This window comes from Tilletiopsis washingtonensis (genome assembly GCF_003144115.1).
Source record: "Tilletiopsis washingtonensis strain MCA 4186 unplaced genomic scaffold FA09scaffold_6, whole genome shotgun sequence".
NCBI lineage: Eukaryota > Fungi > Basidiomycota > Exobasidiomycetes > Entylomatales > Tilletiopsis > Tilletiopsis washingtonensis.
The window spans coordinates 845,814-867,980 of NW_020312003.1; the positions used below are offsets into that span (position 1 = coordinate 845,814).

At 63.0% G+C, this 22,167-nt stretch overlaps 6 protein-coding genes and 1 non-coding gene across 7 annotated transcripts; 4 read left to right on the forward strand and 3 right to left on the reverse strand.

Moving 5' to 3' along the window:
* Positions 1–8,907: 8,907 nt before the first annotated feature.
* FA09DRAFT_t20 lies at positions 8,908–9,009 on the forward strand. The gene has a single exon. It is a non-coding gene; the product is annotated as a tRNA-Ser (tRNA).
* Positions 9,010–9,545: 536 nt separating this feature from the next.
* FA09DRAFT_316917 (DEAD-domain-containing protein) lies at positions 9,546–12,063 on the forward strand (the record flags this gene model as incomplete). Its single annotated transcript, XM_025740858.1, has 7 exons — positions 9,546–10,010; positions 10,165–10,236; positions 10,287–10,632; positions 10,682–11,054; positions 11,106–11,322; positions 11,376–11,514; positions 11,567–12,063. 7 exons carry the CDS (start codon positions 9,546–9,548, stop codon positions 11,860–11,862), a joined length of 1,908 nt encoding a protein of 635 aa, XP_025599830.1. The 3' UTR covers positions 11,863–12,063.
* Positions 11,944–14,338, reverse strand: FA09DRAFT_328931 (hypothetical protein). The gene is made up of 5 exons (XM_025741968.1): positions 13,685–14,338; positions 12,969–13,478; positions 12,836–12,916; positions 12,452–12,787; positions 11,944–12,402 (listed from the first exon to the last, which is right to left on the reverse strand). Exons 1-5 carry the CDS (start codon positions 14,082–14,084, stop codon positions 12,077–12,079), a joined length of 1,653 nt encoding a protein of 550 aa, XP_025599831.1. The 5' UTR covers positions 14,085–14,338; the 3' UTR covers positions 11,944–12,076.
* Positions 14,339–14,860: 522 nt separating this feature from the next.
* Positions 14,861–15,903, forward strand: FA09DRAFT_295672 (hypothetical protein; the record flags this gene model as incomplete). The annotated part of the gene is made up of 4 exons (XM_025740130.1): positions 14,861–15,035; positions 15,374–15,441; positions 15,493–15,632; positions 15,690–15,903. The coding sequence occupies 4 exons, from the start codon at positions 14,861–14,863 to the stop codon at positions 15,901–15,903; spliced, it is 597 nt and encodes a 198-aa protein (XP_025599832.1).
* Positions 15,904–16,449: 546 nt separating this feature from the next.
* On the reverse strand, positions 16,450–17,624 carry FA09DRAFT_328933 (putative mago nashi protein). Its single transcript, XM_025741969.1, has 5 exons — positions 17,582–17,624; positions 17,413–17,528; positions 16,741–16,892; positions 16,596–16,685; positions 16,450–16,540 (listed from the first exon to the last, which is right to left on the reverse strand). The coding sequence occupies exons 1-5, from the start codon at positions 17,611–17,613 to the stop codon at positions 16,490–16,492; spliced, it is 441 nt and encodes a 146-aa protein (XP_025599833.1). The 5' UTR covers positions 17,614–17,624; the 3' UTR covers positions 16,450–16,489.
* Positions 17,625–17,784: 160 nt separating this feature from the next.
* FA09DRAFT_316927 (cleavage and polyadenylation specificity factor, 25 kDa subunit) lies at positions 17,785–19,303 on the forward strand. Its single transcript, XM_025740859.1, has 5 exons — positions 17,785–18,092; positions 18,566–18,755; positions 18,938–19,013; positions 19,073–19,145; positions 19,200–19,303. Exons 1-5 carry the CDS (start codon positions 17,869–17,871, stop codon positions 19,261–19,263), a joined length of 627 nt encoding a protein of 208 aa, XP_025599834.1. The 5' UTR covers positions 17,785–17,868; the 3' UTR covers positions 19,264–19,303.
* FA09DRAFT_359567 (hypothetical protein) lies at positions 19,291–20,541 on the reverse strand. Its single transcript, XM_025745125.1, has 6 exons — positions 20,293–20,541; positions 20,220–20,239; positions 20,038–20,166; positions 19,857–19,987; positions 19,718–19,799; positions 19,291–19,601 (listed from the first exon to the last, which is right to left on the reverse strand). The coding sequence occupies exons 1-6, from the start codon at positions 20,513–20,515 to the stop codon at positions 19,479–19,481; spliced, it is 708 nt and encodes a 235-aa protein (XP_025599835.1). The 5' UTR covers positions 20,516–20,541; the 3' UTR covers positions 19,291–19,478.
* Between the last annotated feature and the right edge of the window lie 1,626 nt (positions 20,542–22,167).

A 22,167-nucleotide genomic window follows, 5' to 3' on the forward strand; every position in this document is an offset into this window, starting at 1 on the left:
GCTTGTTGGATGTGGTGGTCTCAGCAGGCTGCACCTGGCGCCTGGCAGCAGCGCCCAGCAAGCAGCGCCCAGAAAGCAGCGCTGTGTTAGAGCGCCAGTCTAATTGGGCATGGCCGCTGGGTGGCAGCGCCGCCCTGCTCGTGTTGCAAGAGGTGCACACTGTCTGTCTGCAGCTGCATCAAGCAGCCTCTGGATGCTTGGCTGCACAGCATCTCTGTGTCACACTCTCTTTGGTACAGCACTGTTGGTCTCTGCCCCCAGCCAAGCAGGCAAGCCTGCTACTGCCCTGCTGGTGTTGGCATTGTGCAGTTCAACGCGCCTGGCCAGGAAGCCAAACAGGCCATGCATGAGTGTGCAAGAGGGGCGGTGGCAGTGGGGAGGGAAGAAGCACTTGCAGGCGCAGGCACCCTTTGGGCCACCCAGCCTCCCTTTTTCTCTCTCTCTCTCACATCCCACGTATGGCTGTCCCTCCCTGCCAGGCCGTCCCTACGCGCTGCATCTTGCATGCACGCCTCAGCACCCATCAATGCCTGCTCACACTGTCCTTTGCTCTGTGCGCCTGGGTGTGGTTGCAGCTGCAGCTGCCAATTGCGCGGCCAGCAAGAGGTACTATTCCACAGAGGATGCAAAGCTGGCTGCTGCACGCGCGCGCAGCAAAGCCAAGGAGGCAGAGGAGCGCGCCAAGTGGGCGCTTGAGGATGCGGCTGTGGAGTAGCTTGATGCGTCACTGGCACATTGTGTTGCGCTTGGAGCAGCTGCTGTGCACAAGGCCTTGGCAATGTTGTGCATGGACAACAACAAGGACAAGAAGGTTGCTGCTGAGCTCAAGGCAGGGGTGGCAGCTGACACTGTGACGCTGTACCTGCTGCGGCCCTGCTGGTGAGGCAGTACCCTCTGCAGCCCTGCTGCGCTGAGCGTCTGAGTTCAATCAAGTGGTGGTTTGGTGCGCTCCTTTGATACACGCTGTGCGGGGCCTGCTGTCACTGCAAGAGCTAGTGTACCTGCAGCTCTGCGGCATGCAGGTGCAGCTCCAATGCACAAGGCTCTATGATTGGCTAACAAGGCGCCACATGGCACAGGTCAGTCTTGCCAAATGCAACAAGCTTGCGCATCCCACATGCCCAGTCAGTGTGATCTAAGTCACAACTGCTGTGCACAAGGGCCAGAGCGCCTTGATCAGCAGTGGCGCTTGCAATCAGAGCCTGGCGCGCGCACACACATCATGCATTGGAAGTACACAATACATGTCTGACATCACGCCTCCTCATCCCCTGCATTGTCTTGGCTGGCGCAGAGGCAGTACGCAAGCTAGAGGTCTGCCTGAAGACAGCGCAGGCCCAAGCCTTGGGTGTGGCATTGGGCTCCTCACCAGCGTGAGGAGACTCTGAGCAGCAAGGTTAGCCTCAGGCAGCCACAAGCGCAGGGCAGTCTGCTCACTGGTCTTTCCCAGAGTACACTAGAGGTTTGCATTGTCAGCCACCCCTTGTTGCTGTTGACAGCATGGCTGGCCAGAATTGTTGTCTCCTTGGAGCTGCTGGAGCCAGGCATGATGTGCGCTGAATACAGAGAGTGTGGGGTCAGTGCAGTGCATTTGCAGCAGACTCTGTCAGGTGCATCAGTGCAAGGTTGGCTGACAGATGATGGAGGATGAGGAGAGACTCAGCGCTCAGAGCAATGCCTCTTGTGTACTGCACAGCAGGAGGAGACCCTGCCACTGCACCAAGTAGGGAGCTCATCAGAGCTGTGACAATTGGTGGCAGATGCAAAAACCAGGGCACATATCCAAACAGCAGATTAGCAGGGCGCTAGCCTGCTGATGATGAGCCAGCAGTGGCTTTCAGCGCGGCAGCCTGCAATTGAGCTGTCTGCCATTGGCAAGCAACTCATTCTGCTGAGATGCCTGCAGCTGGCAAGCAAGCCAGCCTGACAAGAAGATGCTGGCAGTCAGGTGACTCAGTCATCTTTGGCAGCTGGCCATGCCTCACCTTGTTGGTCTTGCTGTTCTCTGACAGTGCAGGCTTGTTTGGTAGCGCTGGGAATTCCTCTGCGTTAGATGAGAGGACAAGAGGCTGCACCAGCATGCTGGACTTGCTGCTGTGCATGATGCGCGCCATTGTTGGTGAACGGCGCAACATTTGAGCTGCGGTTGGTGCTTTGTGGGCAAGGCTTGGGATGCAGTGAGTTGTGAGAGGGTTGTGCAATCAAAGGGATGGGGTGGGGAGGAGGGCAAAGAGCCTGCAATTGCTGGCCATGGCACCCTTGTCGCTGGCAGGCCAGGCAACAGCGGCAGCAAGGTGCCTGCGGCGGCGCGCGCGTGGGTTGCTTGGCCGCCTGGACAATTCAGCAGTGATCAACTCCTGCACTGCAGGCACGCAAGTCTCATTCTCTGGGCCGCCCAGAACTTTTGCCCTGCCCTGGCCAACTTCGGGGGGGGGGGAGATTGCTCTACACTGTGATAATAAGCAGGATGGACAAGAGGGCAACTCACCTTCAATGCCCAAGGTTGTCAACAGCAGAACCCTTCTTTGCATTTGGGGTTAGGTTGGCAAACGCGGTTCCCAAGCCTGTTGCCTTTGCCACCTGCCACTTTGCCAGTGTCTCAGCCCTCTGGGCAAGTTGTTTGGCCTGCTTGACCATGGAGCGCAGCTTTGCAGCCTGTACCACCCTCTGGAGGGCCTCCTTCTTGACTTGGGCCAGAAACAGCCAGCGGCTTGCTTCTGACACTTGCTTCCCCTTGTTCCCGCCCCTCAGTTGTCAGAAGGCATGTGTTGCCTTGCTGAGCTCCTTTTGGGCTTACTCAAGCTCTTTGAGGGTGCGCTCTTCCTTTTTGCCTGGCAGAGGGTTGGTGCAGAGAGGTAAAGGACCTGCATCACTCACATGATGTCTTAGTAAGCGTCTGGCATGCCAGCAGCAAAGAAGTCTTTGAAAGTGGGCAGGGCCAGCTGGTGCTCTGAGGCAAGAGCGTTGATGAAAAGCTTGAGGGTGTGCACTTTCTGATCCACGTACCTAGTGCGGATTGAGAACAAGGTAGCCCATTGATCCTCAAACTTCTCTAGGTTGGCCAAGTCTCCTCAAAAGCAGGTCTGGTGAGGGGCACACACAGGATGCTGGTAGCATGTGAACAGGTTAGAGTTGGAGATCTCCATTCTGTGCTTCAGATTGGCAGCAGCCTGACAAGTCAAGGTGGCCATGATCAGCCGTCAAGATCACGCGTCCAGGAGCATTTGTCATCATGCTCTTGACAAATGACCACTTTGTGATGACGCTGAAGAACCGGAAGGACGGCAGGGCAAACCAATGGAACATCAAGGGCAACAACACAGTTGGCCTTGTCTACAACAAGCAGCACATCAGGCAGCTTCACATTGTGACGCTTCTTCACGGTGTAGTCCACGTCTCAGACAATGTTTCTGCTGTTCATCATCACCCAGCACACCCCCTGGCACAGCCAATTGGGCACAACCTTGTGCCCATGCCAGCGCTGTCTACAGTTGTTGATCTTGAAGTCCAGGTCAAGCATGGAGAAGGCATGCCTTTCTCAGTCACTGCGCTGCCCGCCGTGCACATAAATACAACACACAAGCGCAGCGAGCCTCTCCTTCTCTCCCCACTTCCACTATCCCTTGCCATGCCACCGCTGCCTCACTTTGAGGTCTTTGGCAAACTGTGGCGCGCCAGCTACAACCAGTTGCGCATCTGCAAAGAGCTGCGCCAGCTTGCGGCGCGTGGCGCCAATCTCCTGCCCAACATTGTCCAAGTGAGTCACTGCCGCATGTGCGCAATGCCAAAGGATGTTGGACATTGGCCAAAGCGCAGAGGGCGTCCTTGCCCTTGCTTGCCCGCTGTTCTTGGCGCATCCTACTGCAGATGCTTGTGCTTGGAGCTGACTCCTGCCTAGGTGGAGTGCCAGCGTATCTTTGGCGTGCAACTACCTGACTGGCGGTCCATGTTGCCTAACATGTTGCCAACAAGGCAGTGGCAGCAATTCTTGGGCTGCTGAGGGCAGCTCTGCTGTACAACATTGCGGCAACGTTTGGATGGCGCTATCAAGCCATGATCAAGCGCAATTGATCAGTATCTGGGCAAACCTGGCCTTTCACAACAGTGTTGGTGTAGCATGGATAGCAGATGGTATCCAAAATGAGCTGCAAACCACCCTCCTCTGCAGCAACATGGACTGCATTGCAGATGAGAGCCTTGTACAGGTCTAGCGGAGCAGCAAGATGCACTGGTGGCGCTGGCTGCCGCGCAGCCTCAGCCTTGTCTATCATTGAACTTTGTCTATCATTGAGCTTGATTGGCCATCAGGCAAGCTGCCTGTGGCGCAGAGGGCAGCAAACTGCTGCGCAAGTGACTTGCCCAGCCCGTCTGCTGCATGTGCAGCAAGGCCTACTGAGGGGCAAGACAACGCATGCAACAATGCAGCAAGAGCGGCAAGACCAGCAGCAAGACCACGCGTGCCATCCCACATGCTGGTGCCAGCAACTCACCTTCTTGGAGGACAACTGCTTGTTGGCTGAGATGTTGCGCAGCTTCTGCAGGAGAACCTTCCCTGTCCCAGTTGCTACATGCAGGTTCTCAGCAGTGCTGTAGGCTGCGGCCGGATGTAGGTAGCGCCAAGGGTGTGCTGCAAACTCCTTGCTGCAAGAGCAGTACACAGCATCCTTGCTCTGAATGGATGACATGCTGAGCAGGGATGAGGGTGGTGGTGATGGTGTCCGCAAATGGCTGGACTGCAAACAGCTGGACCGCAACATTGCGGCTGCGGCTGCCGCAAACTTCATGTTCCTGTCACTTGTCCCTGAGTCAAATTACCACTAGGCACTGCCATTGGCTGCAGCGTCAGCATTTCCACCAAGGGAGCCATCCTGCCGCAAGCGCATTGGGGGTCGTGCACATCCCAGTGCTTGGACTTTGCACCTTGCACCAATGTCTGGTATGGAACAGTGGGCGGTGCGGGCATGAGCAGAAGTGCAGCACAGGCCTGTGCAAGTATCTTGAGGAAGAGGTGGGTGCTGCATGGCAGTTGCAATGGCTTGAACAACATGTGTCTTGAATGCCAGGAGCATCTCCTGCATGAGTGTGGTGTCTGCTGCATGTGCTGCAGCGTTGGGCCCTTTGGAAAAGTGCTTGGGCTTGCAGCTTGGTGTACATTATGCTGCCTATCTGGGAGGCCAGACAGGCCTTGCACTCTGACCAGGACAGGCTTGTTGATGCGGTACTTGTCTTCTTCAAGCTCTGGTCCAGGTGGCGCTGTGTTGACATGCTTGCCAAGCATGGCCATGAGGCCCTGCAGTGGCAGATGCAATTGTTGATCTCAATGCATGCATTGGCAAGACTTTTGCCAACAAGGCCTGTCAGGCTGTGTGGAGAAGCCTCCAGCGCCTGCTTGCAGTAGCTGCTCTGCTAGCTGGAACTATGCGCTGTACAACAACAGGCTTGCATGCTGCTAGGACTTGGCCAAGATTGGCAGCAAGAGCAACAGCTCTGGCTGTGCTGTACACAAGTAGAGCACTGCGCACATGCACAATACATTGCTTGCATGCACCATGAACAGTTCATGGGCTGCAGTCAAGAAGCAGGCGGCAAGGAGATGCGGTTCAGCCACCCAGCAAGTCAACCAAGGCATGCAGCTGCCACCACCAGAGATACCAAGGATTCCAATGAAGGTCAGGATGTGTTTCAGGTTAGCCAGCTGGCACAAGACAACGCTGCAGCAGGTGCGCAATGAGCTTTGGGCAGGCGCAGCGTGAAGCCTGTGCGTTGGTGGACGCACATTGCATGGGTTTTTGGCACGTGAAACAGGACAAAGTGTCAGCACTGATGTGCACCGCGGTGCGCTTTGCGTAAAGTGCAGTCACATCAGCCAGCAGAGGCAACTCTGATGTTGCTGCTGGCGCTTTAGGTGGCACTGCGCTCAACGGCTGCTCAGCACCCTGCCTCCCGCCTCCTCCCTCCTCCAATGTGTGTTGGCCTGTGAGTGCCTTGCCCGCCCCCTCCTCTGCGCGCACTGTTGCTTACGCCTCTTGCAGTCATCCTCAGCACCCTGCCTCCTCCCCTCATCCCCGCCCCCCCAACGCGGCCTCCTTCCCTCATCCCCACCCGCCCGGCACGGCCGCCTCCCCTCATCCCCACCCGCCCGGCGCAGCCTCCTTGTCTCTCCTTCCAACCCGCCCCCTGTCCTGTGATTGGTTGCGCCTCCACATCAAAAACGTTGGCTCACGTCAAGCGCCAGCGCGTGTAAGATGTTTGCCAAAGCCTATGGCAACATTGACCCGGCGCCAGGCAAGAAGCTCTTTGAGCAGCGCACTGCGCGCGGACCCAACGCCGCATTGAGTGTGGCAGCGCTGCAAACCGCCAACGCCTACTACGCAGACATGTGGCCTCTCCTGCTCTTCACCAAGGCCAAGATCAACGCTGCGGCCAGCATGACGCACGCGCTCAACATTGTGCTGCAGTGCCCGCCTCTGCCAAAGGCTTGCACGCGCGCAGGACCCACGGCAAGCCACATCAGCCTGCGTGGCCGCCGGGCTACTGTATCTGCTGCATTCTTCTTTGTGCTGCAAGTGGCATTTCTTGCACTGCATGTGACGGTAGAGTGGCCCTGCATGTATTGCTGCTGCCAGCACTGCAATCTAGTCTGCATGCGGCTTTGTGGGGCATGTGGAGGCAATGGGCCAGTGGGGCAAGCTTCTGAGAGCCTGGAGGCATGTGCAGGATGACAAGATTGTGCTGCTGTGCAGGATTGCTGAGATTGGCTGGGTGAAGAGCCTGCAGAGACTTGTTGCTGGCCTGCAGCGCCTCCTTGCAGTTATAGCTGGGCTGCTTGGCAAGAGTGAGAGGCCCTGGAAGGTGTGCAGGAGGCGCACAGCTTTCATGGCAAGAAGGAGCACACAGAGGCCGAGGCAAGGGGCCCAGAACTTTCAGGGTGTTGTGCTGCTTGCTGTACACAATGGCTGCTACAATGCAAGCTGCAGCCTCCTTCTGGAGCTGTGCAGCAGTCTTTGCCTTACACAGCATGCTGCCTGGGCACGCAGGCGCGTCAGCACAGAGTAGAGCAGAGCCGTGCAGAGCCATGCAGAGCTGGGTCAAGCAAGGCAAGGCTGTCTGGCATGCACCAGAGCCAGGAGCAAAATTGGAGCCACATCTTGAAGGCCCCATATGGGGGCAGTGGCAGCTGCTCAAGGCAGAAACTTGCAGTCATCATGAAGGGGAAGGGGTCCCAACAGTGAATCTGGGACTCCTGTGTGTGTCAGTCAGCAATTGCCTGCAAGCACAAGCAGAGTACTGACCAGAGATGCAGACCATCTTGCAAATCTGCCGGGCATTTGCTCCACTCCTGCTGCCATTATGGAGCAGTGCACTGCAAGACCTTGAAGGACATCAAACAGGTTCATGGCCCACACATTATGGTGCCAAAGTTACCTCCACTGCAACTTGATGACAAGTAGCATAGCCACTGCATCAACCAGCAGGAAAGGGAAGTACAATTGATGTGTGCAGCAGGCCCACAACGGTCTGGCAAGAGTAACCCTCCTTGCTGTGTTGCAGTAGCTGCTCAAGAAGCTCTGCGCTGTACTTGTCACGGTGGGTGTGGAGCCAGACAACAGCCACCATCCACCTCTGCCCACAGCATCCCGTCCTCTTGCCCACAGCATCTCAGCCTCCCGCCCACAATGTCTCTTCTTTACACATGCGCTGCCACCACATTGCCTTGCCATCACTGGCCATCCCCCTTGCCTTGCCATTGCCTTGCCATTGCCTTGCCATTGCCTTGCCATTGCCTTGCCATTGCCTTGCCATTGCCTTGTCATTGCTGTGTCATTGCCTGTCATCATGCTGCGCATGCCCGCCAAGGGAGGCGCCAAGTCTGTGCAATTGCCCTGTATTCTCTTGAACAAGGTGCTTGTCAACATGGGCCTGACTTTCAACTATGCTGCCAACAAGTGTAACAATGAGCCTGCCTGGCAGCTGCAGGTGGGTCAAACAATAAGCTGCTCACTTGAGACCAGAGCAGTGCTGGTGCTATTGATGCCAGTGTGCCATGGATGCCAGTGTTGGAAGCAGTTCAGCAAGTGTTGCTCCTCCACTTTCTCCTTGCATGTAGTCTGGGTGTGCTTCCCAAGGGGTGTGTGTGACCTGCGCACCTCCCTGTATGGAAAGATTTTCTCAGCGTGGCTTCATTGCTCTCTGCCAAGTAGCGGCATCCGGAACTCAGCAACAAGATGTAAATGTGCATTGTAGATCTGCTTGCTATGGCCAGGCACTGTGGCTCATGCAGGTAATTCAGGATCTGGCATGCTGAGCAGAGCAGCTCACTAGCATGTGTTTTTGCTCAGCTGCATGCGTGTGAGGCTGCTAAGCAAGAGCAGCACAAAGATTCCCAATGTGCCAGTCTGCACCGCAATGTCAAGCAGCAGCATGCTGGCCAAAAGGATTGGGTTCTGTTGGGCCTGCTCTTGCTGCAGCGCCATGTTGTCCTCCTCCTTGGGCTCCTCCTGTGCAAGGCGCACCTTGTTGATGACCTGGTTGACAGACTTCTTCTTGCCGTTGCCACTGCGCAGGCACTGCATTGCCGCGCCTGCTGCACTGACAAACTCCTCAAACTTTTCAATGGTGTGCCAGTGTGCAGCCTGCATCACATTCTGCATCTGCAGAAACTGCTCAGCAGTAGCAAAGCCAGATGCGTCCCCCTTGGTGCCAGCCTTGACAGAGTGCATGTACATCTGCAGGATAGCCAGCAATTTGGTCTTGCCCTGCACTTTGCGGGCTGCTGCTGCTGCAGGCCCAGGTAGACAATGCCAGCCAGCAGTAGTGGCAGCACTATGCAAGCACTGCGCAGCAGTGCTGCAGCAGAGCCTACATGAGCCTCATATTGTGTTCCATGAGGGCATTTGTCATCCAACTGGCACTATGGCCGAGTGGTTAAGGCGCTTCCCTGCTATTACAGCATCCTGATCTGACAGGAAGTTCTTTCTGAGAGCGAGAGTTCGAATCTCTCTGGTGTTGCATCTCTTCCAGTAGAAGGCATGTAGACAGGAGGTGAGTAGTGCATGGGATCTACAGTTGGTGTTGGACAAGTGACATGCACTGCCTCTGAGGGTCTGGGCTGTGGTCCCATGTGCCGTCTCTATCTCACCCTGCAGCAGCATGGCAAGGAAGCACTGTAGTCCTCCTGAGCTACCTGCTTTTCAATTGTTCACCTGATGCGCCTGTATTGAGCCCATAGGGGCACTCAGACTCAGTGCTAAGTGCTTGCTCAGGGGCTAGGCCTGCAAGTAGGACCCTGGCTGGAGGAGGACCCGGGAGGCGCGGAGGCGCTTACGTAACGCTACCGCCGAATTCTTCGCGCCGCACCGCCACCCGCGCTGCGAGGTGCTCCGTGCCACCTGCCCTTGACGCCCGCCTGCTTCCCGCACCCCATCACCTGCAGCTCTCTCGCCCCTGCACCCCGCCCCACCCACCCGCGCTCGCCCACGCTGTCGTTCCTGCTCCGCCGCCTCGCTGCCGCTGCCGTCGCCGCGCCCGTGCTCCGCCCGTCCCTCATGTCTGCTCCGGCCCCGCGAGGCCGCGGCCCGCGTCGCGGAGGCGGCGGGCGTGGCGGCCGTGGCGGCGCTGCGGCACCGCCGGCCAACGGCGTGCACACTTCTGCGCCCGCTGCCGCTGCGCCTACGCCGATGGCTGTCGATGCCGCCGCGCCGGCGCCGACGGTCTCGACGCACCTGTCCACCGTGCGCTTCGACTCGCTCGCCGCGCAGCTGCCGCCCGCGCTGCTCTCGGCCGTGCCGTTCGCGCTGATGAGCGAGGTGCAGGCGGCGACGCTGGCGCCCGCGCTGGCGGGCAACGACATTCTCGCGCAGGCCAAGACGGGCACGGGCAAGACGGTCGCCTTCCTGCTGCCGGCCATCGCCAAGCTCGTGCGCGCGCGCGAGGCCGGCCGCGCGCCGCCGTCGGGCAGCGTCAGCACGCTCATCCTCAGCCCCACGCGCGAGCTGGCGCTCCAGATTGAGGTGAGTGGTGTGTGCAGTAGGCGTGAGCCGGCCGCAGCATGAGGGAACAGGGTAGCGCCAGGCGATGGCAGGGGCATACGTGCGCGCCTGCTGCACACCACGCAGGCTGTCTCCACTCTCGCTCGACCACCTAGCTCACCTCTTGCATTTCCAGAAAGAGGCGGCGATGCTGCTGAAGAACTTTGGCGGCGAGATCGGCGTGCAGCACGTCGTCGGCGGCACGAACGTGAGTGGCTCGGCGCACACCCACACGTTTCCCCCCTCACACCCGCGCAGATCACGACGGAGAAGCGCAACCTCGCCACGAAGCGCTGTGACATCCTCGTCGCGACGCCCGGCCGCCTGCTCGACCACCTGGAGAACGGCCTGGCGGCCAAGTTCAGCAAGCTCGGCACGTACATCCTCGACGAGGCGGACCGCATGCTCGACATGGGCTTCCGCCAGGAGCTGACGAAGATTGCGCGCTACCTGCCCGACCGCAAGGCTGTGCCGCGGCAGGCGCTGCTCTTCTCGGCCACGATCCCGCCGGGCATCAAGGAGGTCGCCGACCTCAACGCCAACGCCGTGCACATCAACACGCTCGGCGCCGAGGAGGCCAACACGCACGAGCACGTGCCGCAGGGTGAGCGCGCCGGTGGCACGAGGCAAGTGCAGCGCTGACCAGCACACAGAGTTCCTCGTCGCGCCGCAGACCGACCTGCTGCCGCTCACGCTCGCGCTTATCCTCGAGGAGCTGGCGCGCACGCCCGCCACGGCCAAGATCATCGTCTTTGCGCCGACGGCACGCGGCGCCGCCATTGCCTCGGACGTGTTCGAGACGCCGGGCGTCGCGCACGTGCTTAACCAGTTCGGCGGCAGCGCGCCGTTCCCGACGTTCGCCATCCACAGCCGCCGCTCGCAGTCGCAGCGTGTCAAGGCCACCGAGGGCTTTGCCAAGGCGCCGCGCGGTGTGCTCTTCAGCAGCGACGTCGCCGCGCGCGGTGTCGACTTCCCGGGCGTTTCCGTCGTGCTGCAGGTCGGCCTGCCGGCGTCCGCCGAGCAGTAGTGAGTCGAGTGCCAGTTTGCGGCGCTGCATGTCGCTGACACTGTGTTCAGCATCCACCGGCTCGGCCGCACGGGCCGCGCAGGCAAGGACGGCCACGGCATCCTCGTGCTCAGCGACTTTGAGCAGGCCTTCCTCAACGACCGCGAGATGCGCGCGCTGCCGCTCAAGCAGCACTCCGGCAACGGGCTGCGCCTCGACGAGTGCCGCAGCGTCATCTACGCTGCGCTTGACGGCGTGCCGGACGAGGCCAAGTCGCAGGCGTACCAGGTGCGTGCTGCGCGTGTTGTGGGCCGTGCGCGCCGCTCACACTCTTCCCACAGGCCGCGCTGGGCTACTACAAGGGTTCGATGCGGCTCATCCAGATGAACGCCGCGCAGCTCGTCGCTAGCCTGAACGACTACGCTGTGCAGGGCCTGCGTTACAAGGGCGGCGCCGCGCCGCCGCTGCTTGCCAAGACTGGTGAGTTGCGCGTCTCTGCTGCTCACGCGCGCAGCGCTGACACTGCACGCAGTCGGCAAGATGGGCCTCAAGGGCACTCCGGGCCTCAACATCGTCAAGGAGCTCCCTCCCATCGGCGGCGGTGCACCTCGCGGCGGTGGCGGCGCGCCCCGTGGCGGCGGTGCCCCGCGCGGCGCCCGTGGCGGTGGACAGCAGCAGGGTCGCAGCGGTGGCCAGCAGCAGCCGCAGCAGAACGGCTTCGGCGCCGAGCGTGCCGACCCGGCTGCGCACCGCCGCGACCGTCGCGGTGCTGGCGCGCCGATCGGCGGCGGTCGCGGCGGCCGCGGTGGACACACCCGCCCCGCCTGAGCGTCGTCTGTAGTCTTCTCTGTCACCTTCTCCGGGACGTCGGCGTTTCACCTCTGGGCACCACTCGTACATCACTAGACGTCTCTGGGTCTTGTTAATGGCAGCCGCTTATAGAGCTATGCCGAAGCGTGTGATGGCCGATCATGCACCGCCCAGGCAAGCACAGCGCCTGATCAGTGCTCTCGCCAGACCGCACCGTCCATAGCAATTGCATCTATTGCCCGCGCTGACCTGGCGCGCCGGCCTCGTCGCGCAGCTGCACGACCTCGCGCGCCATGGCCTGCACGTTCTCCACGGCCTTGCGCGCAAAGTCGGCCATCTGCGCCATCTGCTGCTCGCCGGCGCTCGCCTCGGAGGCGCCGTCGGCAGTCGCATTGCCTGCGCCGACGCCGGCGAGGCCTGCGACGCGCGTGTACAGCTGCTCGGCGCGCCGCAGCTCTGCCAGGCGAGCCGAGTAGGCGTCTTCCTCGGAAGCAGGCGCTGCGCCGCCTCGTGCCTCGACGAGCAGGCCAGCAAGGTTGAGAGAGGCGGGCAGCGAGCCTGCAAGGTGTCAGCGCTCGCATCGCGGCGCTCTCACTTCTGTACGCACCAAGCTCCGAGGCGCGTTCAAAGTACAGCCGCGCCTGCGCATCGTCTGGTGGCACGCCCCACTCCTTCTCGTGTCTCCGGCGCGCCTCCTGCTGCACCTCGAGCATCTCGGCCTCGGCCATCTCGCCGGCGACCTGCGTGAGGAGCTCCTCGCGCAGCAGGAAGCGCAGGCCGGCCATGTGTGCGCTCTGGGCGTCGCCGCGGCGTGCGCCTTCGACGAAGTGATGCAGGCTGCGTGCCAGCGTGCCGTTGCGGCTCTCGTCGGTCTGCGGTGGGTCCTTGGCGGCAGCACGGGTGGAGAGCAGCACGCCGAGGGCGTGGTGAGCACGTGCGTTGCCTGTGTCGCGTCAGCGAGGTGCAGACCAGCGTGGCATATGCGACTCACCACCGGCCGCGCCCAGCTCGAACAGCTCAAAGGCTTGCTCCTCGCTCTTTGGCAGCAGCTTGCCGTCGAGGTGCAGCACGCCTGTCACACACTGTTCAGCAGATGCCACAACACCCTCGCTGTTGCCACTCACCCAGCTCGAACCACGCATCGGCAACGCCCTTCTTGGCGGCGGCGCGCCACAGCGCCACGGCGCGGTCGCGCAGCTTTGCACGCTCGGCGCCGTCGTCGATGTGCGGCAGGCGCTGCAGCAGCAGGCGGCCCATGCCGAGCATGCCCATGCCGTCCTGCTGCATCGCCAGCGCGGCGTAGATGCGCGTCGCCGCCGCAGCCTGGGCGCGGCGGGCATCGGTGCGCGCCGCGTCGTCGCGCAGCAGGTGGAAGCCGAGCGGCGGCGGCGCGGCGCCCGAGAGGATCATGCTGGCCCAGCTGTAGCCGGGAGCCGTCGAGCCGCTGGCCGCCAGCTCGGGCGCGTCGCTGCCGCTGGCGTGCGTGGGATCGGGCGTCTGCATCGGATCCGAGCCGTGCGCGATGGCGAACAGCCGGAAGGCGATCGGCTGCCGGCGCGGGTCGCGCGAGTGGCGCAGCAGCGACGTGGCGAGCAGGTGCAGCGAGGCGAGGTCGTACGACGCCATGATGAGGTCTGCCGACGTGTCAGCGACAAAAGCTGGGAGTGTATTGCCATGTGGCGCGGTCGTGCAGCGAGAGCGCGCCTGCGGTGCGCTACAGCGCATCAACCTTGCTTCACTGCGCTGCCCATCCCAGACTCCCTGTGCCGACGCAATCTTGCGCTGCGGCACGGGTCACAGCTCATGCTCGTTCCTTTCATGCCTCCGAATGCAAACTCACCTGCGCGCACCATGGCGTTGCACTCGCTCTCCTCGCGGCGCGCCTGCTCGAGCGTCGGCGCATCGCTGGCGGCGCGCAGCTGCGCCAGCACCCGCGCCACAACGGCGCGCGCCAGGGCACGCGGCAGCGGCCGTGGCGCCTCGCCCGCCGCAGACGATGACGCTGCTGGAGCAGGTGCGCCGAAGAGCGACTCAGGCAGCAGGCGGTCGAGCGAGGCATCGAGCGGCGCATCGCTGCGCTGTGCCGCGGGTGCGGCGTGCGAGGCGTGCCGCAGCGGCGGCAGCAGACGCAGCGACGGCGCAGCGGCAGCGACTCGTGGCGGAACCAGCGTGCGCGGCTGTGTGCGGCGCAGCGCCGTGCGTGAGAGTGCTGCGCGCGCGAGGAATGCTGCTCGCTGCATGCTTGATGGTGGTGGTCGTGGTGGGAGGCCACGAGCTGAGGCAAGCCACGTGCGCCGCTCGTCCGTCTTCCGGCTGTGTGGAGGTGCGGCGCGTCACGTGCGCCTGCCAGTGAGTTCAGCCTGATCCTGCGCGTGGCGCCTCCGGTACCCGATCCGCCCGGCGCCACGCTGCGCCGCCTTGCTTTCGGCGCAGAAGACAGCGAAGTTGTGGCGCCTGCTGCTGCTGTCTTGTGTGTGCCTCTCTCGTCGCTGCCTGGCGGCTGCAGAGCATCTGGGCAGCCGGCCGGCGCGGCGACATCCGGGAGCGGCGCCGCTTCTTCTTGCCGCGGGCCGCGGCTGTGCGGCGCTGCACCGCACGGCCGAGCGGCGCCGAGAAGGAACAAGCCACCCTGGACCCTCGTTCTCGCCCTTGTGAAGCCGAGCTGGCCGTGTGTGTGCGCTGTGCGGCGTGCGTGCTGGTGAGGAGACGCCTCCCTGGCAGCCCGGCTTTCGGCGGCGGCGGGAAGAAGCGCGGCCGGACACGCCGAGGCGCGCCAGGCAAGCCCGAGGCTCGGCGGCCGGCGCTTAGGCGAGCCGCGCCTCCACTCCACTCGGCTCGGCGCTGCCCTCGCCTCCTTCCCAACCACACGCACCGCACTCGCAAGCACCGCACACATACAGGCACCGCCGTCACACCGCTTGCACCTTCCACACCACACCTCACAGCCATGTCCGACTTCGGCCACGCAGAGACGGGCGACAAGGCGCGCCGCGATGCGTGCGTGGCGCGGTCTTGGATGCCAGCGCGCAGCCGCGGCTCACACTCTGCCTCTCCACACAGCCAGTACAGCGCCGCCGTCGCAGGCGGCATGCGCGGCGCACTCAGCGGCGCCGCCATCTCCGGCCCCACCATCTACCTGCTGCACCGCAACGTCGCCGGCTTCCGCGGCCTCAGCCTGCCCGTCAAGACGCGTGAGTGCCCGGCGAGGCGAGCGCCATGCGGAGAGAGCACAGATGGGCACATTGGAGGGTGGTTGAGCAAGCTTGGCGTACACATCGGAGTGCACCAGAGTGGACGAGGCAGTGCACCAGTGGCGCCTAGTGGGCGGGCCGCTGAAGGCATGCACATGGCCCGGCTGCGGCTCGGTGTGGCATTCGAGCTGTCGCCTGTGCCGCTGCTTGGGCACCTGCTGCTGGCCTGCTAGTATGCGTGGGCTGCGAGGTCGCCCGGTCACGCTCCAGGTGTCCGTGCGCCAGTCCCTCGCATTCGCTGTAGCCGCGCGCCCAATGCTGACCCCTCGATCGAATAGTCTTCGGAGTGATGGCCGTGTCGGCATCAGGCGTGTGGAGCGCAGACCGCGCCGGTCTGCGGTGGGACGTGAGTTCCTGTGCTGCGCTGTGAGCCGCACCGAGGCTGACACTGCCGTAGCGCGAGCACTACTCGGACCGCGCCGCACAGCTCGGCCGGCAATACGCCTCGCGCGACGAGCGCGACTGGGCCGAGCTGTCGAGCGGCGACAAGGCGCTGACGTGGGCCAAGGACAACAAGTTTGGCGTCGTGGCCGGCTCGTGCGTGCAGCTGGTGTGGAGTGCGGCGCTGCACGTGCTGATGTTTCTCCTGCACAGCTGGCTGGCGAGCATGGGCGGCATCTTTGCCTACATCCACTCGCAGCCCATGTCCTTCTCGCAGAAGCTCGTGCAGACGCGTGTGTGGGCGCAGGGCTTCACGCTCGCCAGCCTGCTCGCCATGGCCGCCATCACGCAGATTCCCACCGAGGGCGACAAGATCCTGCGGCGCCGCGAGGAGGCCGGCGAGCACAGCTGGCGCGACTTCATGTGAGTGTGCCGCGCGCTGCCAGTAGTGACCTAGCTGACACGGCACACAGCGGCGACGTCGACAACGACCCGTCAGCGAAGAAGGCGGCTGCGAACAGCGGCAGCCAGAAGAGCAACGGCGGCTCCGACAGCAGCAGCAGCCAGAAGAACAACAGCACAGACGACGACAAGGAGGCGCGCATCGAGCGGGCGCAGGAGGCGCGCCGCAAGAACTCGCAGAGCAGCAGAGACGCCCGGCCCGCGCCGCCCGTCAAGGCCGAGGTCACCGACAAGGGCGGCAAGCCGCAGCTGTAGGCGCGCCGCCGCATCTCGACTGCTGCAGATGCTGCCACGTCTCGCTTCGTCGCGAGGTCTCACCTGCTGTGACCGCTACAGCCCGCTCCGCGCTGCCTGCGCGCTCTCGCCTGGCAGCCCTCCCATCCCCGGCCAGCACCATAGACATGCCCGCCTCTGTTACCCTCTCACCACTCTGCCGTCTGCCAATTCGCATACTCGCCCATCTGCACACCTCTCGCGTGCCTCTGCTGCGCGCCACGTCGGCGCGCCATGAGCCCAGACGCGTCTCATTGATCCCTGCTGCCCGGCGCCCTTCAGATCGGCTTGATCTTGAAGTGCAGGCTGATGAGGCTGAAGATGAGGCACTGCAAGTCGCGCGTCAGCCGGCGCACAGGTGAGCCATATCCGCAGCCCACGCACCTTGAGGTCCTGCACGAGGTAGTAGAACACCCGCAGCCCCTCTGGGTCCTCCGAGTCCTGCACCTCGACCAGCGAGCCCAGCTTGGCCGTCTGCGCAGCGCACCTGTCAGCCACCGCACTTGACGCATGCACGCGATGCACGCACCTCAAAGCTGATGTGCTCGTTGCCCAGGCGCACCTCGAGCTCCTGGCGCCCGACGATGTTCTTCTTCGGCCACTTGCCGTCGTCCTCCTTCATGATCTCCGACTCCTGCACGAGCCGCCGCAGCTCCTCGACGAGCAGCGGCGAGACCCACACTGCGAAGGAGAGGTTGAGCGTGTGCCCGGCGATGGCGATGGGAAGGTTCTTGACCGGCAAGAGCAGAGCTGCCCAGACTCGCAGCATGGCCAGCATCTCCGGATCCCGATGCATACACGCAAGGCAGCAAAGTGCCTCGGCGATCGACGATCAAAGCATGCACCTCGCTCGTGATGCGGCGCGGCAGCAGTGATGTTGCAGAGCGGCGATCAGCCCAAGCCGTGAAGCCTGATCGCTCTCTGGGCTCGCCCCGGACCAGTGGCTGCGATGCTTCCGCGTCTCTGCCCGAGCCGCCATGAGGTCTTCCTACTCAGCTGTGCATCGCATCATCTGCCTTGGCTGTCACCGCCACTGCTTTGGTGATGCGCCGACGAAGCTGCTCTCAGTGCCGCTCCGCAGCTACCCTTCCCGTGTGCCATCGTTGCCGCGCCTCTGCGCTGTCCTCTGACCCGGCTCTCGTCCTGCTTGCGCCTCCATGCGCTCGCTGCAGCTAGGCACCATCTGTCCGCGCCGACTCACTCTCCTTGCGCAGCAGGCTCTCGTTGCGGTAGTTGCTGTTGTTGGCATAGCGCAGGCGGCCGCGGTTGTACTCGAACTCGAGCCACTCGTGCCCGTGCCGGCCCTCGTGCCCGATGCTGCGGCGCGGTGAGTGAGTGTGCAGCGCGAAGTGATGCAGCGGTGCACGCACTAGTAGCGCAGGTAGAAGTCGCTGCTGGCCATGGCGGAGGAGGTGGTCGGGACGGCAGAGTGGAGTGGCTGGCGCCGCTCGAGGATGGCCGAGGCGCGTCCACGCGACGGCGCGCCTTACGTAAGCCGCCGCACGGCCTCCACGCCAAGCCGGCCGTGCTTCTTCTCGCCGGGCCGGCCGCTCGCAGTGCCTTCCCACCACCACAGCAGCTGCCTGCGTCTCACTCACCACCTCGCTGCCGCTGCTGCACACTCCCGCTGCTGCTGCCGCGCCGCGCCCTGCCCGGCATGTCGCAGAGCATCATCTCGCTGCACCCGCTCAGCGCCTACACGTTCACCGTCAAGGAGCAGCAGCCCGAGGAGGATGCCAGCGTCGCCGCGCGCCTGCAGCGCCTGCAGAACAACTACGAGGACTTCGGCATGCGCCGCACCACCGAGGCCGTGCTCGTCGTGCACGAGCACGGCCACCCGCACGTGCTCATGATCCAGATTGCCAATGCCTTCTTCAAGCTGTGAGTGCGGGCGTGGGGCGGAGCAGTGCGGCAGGCTGTGATAGAGGGCAGCCGCGTGAGGCGCGCTGAGCCTTCGTGAGAGCTTGGAGTGACGTGGAGCCTGGGACAAGATGGATGCGGCAGTGCAGAGCGGTGATGAGAGGCGGCAGACGCGGCACGCGGCGGCGAGTACCTCGCCAAGCAGGCAGCGGGATGCGTCTGCAGCTGTCGAACACAGACCCTGCAGCTGTGTCTGTGTGTTGTCGCAGCAGTCGCTCTGTAAGCAAACGCTCGTTGCCTCGGTCAAGGAGCGAGCGGTGCAGAGCGTGGTCGTTAGGCAGCTCAGAGCGCAGAACGGCCGCATGCTCGCGGCGCCAGGAGGCGTCTGTCGACTGTGCTGGTAGCCAAGCTCTCACAGCAGCAGCGCCTTGCCACCGCGATCTCAGCTCCGCAGCACTGCGCCGCGTCTCGCACCCCTGCTGATGCCCTCGCAGGCCCGGCGACTACCTGCGGCCCGGCGAGGCAGAGACATCCGGCTTGGCTGCACGCCTCGAGACGATCCTCGCGCCGAGCCCCGCAGAGCCCAACTCATACGGGCCACGCGGGCCAGCCGGCGAGGCAGGCGACTGGGAGATCGGAGACTGTCTGGCAGAATGGTGGCGCCCGAGCTTCGAGACGTTCATGGTGAGTCAGGTGCGCAGGACAAGTCAGAGGGCGGGCCCAGACGTAGCTGCCGGGAGCGAGAAGAAGGAGCAGTCCGCGCGTGGCCGCCATTGCTTCCTCAGGCGGCAGTGACCTCCGCACGGAGATCATTGTCTCGTCTCTGGCTCTCTGCAGCTGTGGCTGACGTTCGCCGCGCTCGCCAGTACCCGTACGTGCCGCCACACATCACCAAGCCCAAGGAGTGCAAGAAGCTCTTCCTCGTGCAGGTGCCGCCAACAAGTGAGCGCCCCTGCCACTGTACCCTCGCTGCTGCTTGGAGCTGACGCTCTCGCTACCAGAAACGCTCGCCGTGCCCAAGAACATGAAGCTCCTCGCCGTGCCGCTGTTTGAGCTGTACGACAACTCACAGCGGTGCGTGCTCTTCACGCTTCGCACGCCCTCCTGCTGACGCCCGCGCTCTCGCAGCTACGGGCCGCAGCTCGCCGCCATTCCGCATCTCCTCAGCCGCTACAACTTCGTCTATCTCTAGAGTCACGCACGCACCGCAAACACAAATGTATCAGTATGCTTTCGACGGACGAGGCGCGGACGCTGCAGGACGGTGACGGGTGGGTGATGATGATGAAAGGTGACGGGACTCGATGGACAGGTGAGAGATGATGGACGGGTGACGAGGGTGACTTGACTGCAGACGTGCAGAGACTCGAGGAGCGATGACGCAAACGAGGCCTAGGCCGGAGCAGCTCAGCGCTCGTCCAGCCGCGGAGCGAAGCGCCACACGCCGCGGTGCCACGTCGACCACGCCGCGGCCAGCAGCGACTGGCTGAAGTGCACCTCGTTGCGCTCTCGCGCCGAGAGATGCGTTGACTGCGCTGCGGCGTCAGCGCTGTCCGGCCAGACAGCCGCGTGCGACGTGCATAGTAGGCCGCGCCGGCACACGAGATGTGCGCAGCCTCGCGCGTCTGAAGGCGGCGCAGCAGCACACGCAGCTCGGCCTCGGAGAGGTGGGCAAGGTTCGCCTGCGTCACGAACGCAGTCTCTGCCGCGGCGACGTCGTGCAGCTCCCTGGGTAGCGAGAGGAGGTCAGCTGCGGTGCTCCGAACGCGGGGCCAAGCAACGGACGCAGCGAGACGCGAGACGAGGAGATGCAGCTCGTGAGCATCGTACGTCGCCGGCGACGTCTGCCACGCCAGTACAGGTGCGCCGAGCGCGTTGATGGCACCGCGCAGCATGGCGTACGAAGGCAGCTTGAGCTGACACGAGGGTCAGCGCATCGCTAAGGACTGCCGCAGCGAGCACGTACACGGAGTGCGGTCGACAGGTGCGCCTCAAGCGCCGGCAGCAGCAGCTGCTCGAGGGCGACGTGGTGCGCCATCGTGGCAGCGGTCCAGGCGGCAATGTATGCCAGCCAGGCACGCATGTTGGCGCTGTGCTGCGGTCTTGCTGTCAGCGCGGCTGCCGGCTGTTGCAGCGGCCATGGCTCACGTCCTTGGCCATCTGCAACTCTGCGCAGGGCAGTGTCAGCAGCGCGCTGCAGGCAAGGAGCGCTTGGACGCACGGATGGAGGCGAAACCACGCATGAGGCCGCGCTTCAGCGTATCAAGCGTGCGGTGCAGCGCAGCAAAGGCGGCGCTCTCCAGCGACGGCGACAGGCCTGCCGGGCTGTCCGCAGCGCCGTTGCTGTGAAGCAGCGCGGACGACGGCGCAGGCCGGCGCAGACGGTGCAGGCGCATGGCACGCCCCAGCGGCGCTGGATGTGGGGCGCCGAGAGAGTCTGGCATTGGTGAGCGGTGAACGATGGTGGAGGAGAAGCAGGCGCAGGCAGCTGCGTGCCTGGCCAGCTGCCGGCGCAGGCACGGCAAAGGAGGCACTCTTGCGGGCCGGAGACGGCATTGCAATTGTTCCATGCTTGCAAGGCAGCTGCACAGCCTCGCTTTTCAGCGTGACCTGGACGAGGCTGTGTTGCTCTCAAGAGCCGGCAACTTCAAGCAGCGTGCTGTTGAGCCCGCGGCCCGAAAGATGATGCCTCGGGCCATCCTCACGCGCGCGCTGAGAAGGCGCTGCGCCTGCTTGCTCTGCTCCCACGCCTACAGAGCAGTGGACAGACTGCAGACAGCTTTGTTGAAAATGCCTTGGGCGCAGCCTCTGGCCATGACGTGTATGGTGGCAAGGCTACCAGGCCGTTGGTGGCAACCAGCAAAAGCGCAACAAAGAAGCAGAAGATGCAGCACAGTACAGAGTTTGACAACCTGTGCATAAGCCTCCTGGACAACTGCATTGTCAGCAAGCACAGAGAGAATGCCATAGAGGTCAACAAATACATGAAATTGTACAACACCAACACTATATATGCAGCAAAGAAGTAACCCAAGAGCATGAGCAAGTTGTGGTACAAAGCAATGCTCAATCATGGTGAGGGACTGCCAACGGCGCAACAATGACTGGGACTCACATGTCTCTCCTCACAGATCTGCAGCTGGGGCAGATTCTTGTAGGGGACTGCCCCAGCCAATGCCATGCATGGATGAAGAGCTTCTTTGTGCATGCACAGTGGCAGAGCAGGCCATTGAGCTTACCTCACAAGCTGTCAATTCTGCCAGCACCTGCCTGTTGCGCACGCCGTGCACACTGCGCACGCTGCGCACGCAGCCAATACAGGGCCAGTGCCACCGCCCAACCTTGGCGCTGCTGCTGGCAAGCGCAAGGCGCTGCAGCGTCAGCTGTTGCCTGTTGCCAGACTCAACATTGCGCACGCCATGCACACCGCACACGCTGCGCATGCCGCTGCCGCAGGGTCAGCGCCGCTGCCCAGACTCAATGTTTGGCACACCCTGGACGCTGCGCACGCTGCGCATGTTGCTGCTGCAGGGCCAGCACCGCCGCCCAACCTTGGCGCTGCGCACGCTGTGCACGCTGCGCATGCCGCGCACGCCAACACAGCGCCGCCGCCCAACTTCAACGCTGGCAAGCTGCAGACGCTGCGCCTGCCGCCTGGTGCTGCAGCTGCGGGCGCGCTTGTTGACAACCGCCACCACCGCGCTGCTGCTGAATTTGCCAAGCGTTGTTGCCATGTTGACAGAGCACTCCTCCAGCGTTGCCTTGCCAACGCTGCCGCAGCACGCTCCGCTGCCCTCATTGCTGCGCAGCAAAGCCATCTTGTTGCTGCTGCTGAGCTCAATGAGCAAGCATGGGAGCAAGATGCAGCGCGGTGCCATTGTCAGCTGGCAGACAAGGTGGGGAAGCAGGGTGTGCTGGCCAAGGCGGAGCAACACACTGCAGCAGAGCAGGCTACCAGGCACAACAAGGCAGCACAGAGAGCGTTGCAGCGCGCCATCAAGCTGCAGCCCCTGCAGCAGCTGCCACAGCTGGATGTCTGCGCACGCAAGCTTGCGCTGCAGCAGCTTGGTCAACGCTGCAGCCATCACCAGCGCCT

Excerpts from the sequence above, each read along its gene's own strand:
- FA09DRAFT_359567 (XM_025745125.1), bottom strand. The coding sequence starts at position 20,515 with ATGCCAGACTCTCTCGGCGCCCCACATCCAGCGCCGCTGGGGCGTGCC. Across the intron at positions 20,240-20,292 it reads GCGTGGTTTCGCCTCCATCC|AGTTGCAGATGGCCAAGGAC; the intron begins GTGCGTCCAAGC and ends TGCCCTGCGCAG. Across the intron at positions 19,800-19,856 it reads CTCGTCTCGCGTCTCGCTGC|GGAGCTGCACGACGTCGCCG; the intron begins GTCCGTTGCTTG and ends CTCGCTACCCAG.
- FA09DRAFT_328933 (XM_025741969.1), bottom strand. The coding sequence starts at position 17,613 with ATGGCCAGCAGCGACTTCTACCTGCGCTACTA. Across the intron at positions 16,893-17,412 it reads GAGCCTGCTGCGCAAGGAGA|TGTGGGTCTCGCCGCTGCTC; the intron begins GTGAGTCGGCGC and ends TCTCCTTCGCAG. Across the intron at positions 16,541-16,595 it reads ACCTCGTGCAGGACCTCAAG|TGCCTCATCTTCAGCCTCAT; the intron begins GTGCGTGGGCTG and ends CGCGACTTGCAG.
- FA09DRAFT_316927 (XM_025740859.1), top strand. The coding sequence starts at position 17,869 with ATGTCGCAGAGCATCATCTCGCTGCACCCGCTCAGCGCCTACACGTTC. Across the intron at positions 18,093-18,565 it reads GCCAATGCCTTCTTCAAGCT|GCCCGGCGACTACCTGCGGC; the intron begins GTGAGTGCGGGC and ends ATGCCCTCGCAG. Across the intron at positions 18,756-18,937 it reads CGAGCTTCGAGACGTTCATG|TACCCGTACGTGCCGCCACA; the intron begins GTGAGTCAGGTG and ends CGCGCTCGCCAG.
- FA09DRAFT_328931 (XM_025741968.1), bottom strand. The coding sequence starts at position 14,084 with ATGCAGCGAGCAGCATTCCTCGCGCGCGCAGCACTCTCACGCACGGCG. Across the intron at positions 13,479-13,684 it reads CAACGCCATGGTGCGCGCAG|ACCTCATCATGGCGTCGTAC; the intron begins GTGAGTTTGCAT and ends ACACGTCGGCAG. Across the intron at positions 12,917-12,968 it reads CGATGCGTGGTTCGAGCTGG|GCGTGCTGCACCTCGACGGC; the intron begins GTGAGTGGCAAC and ends AGTGTGTGACAG.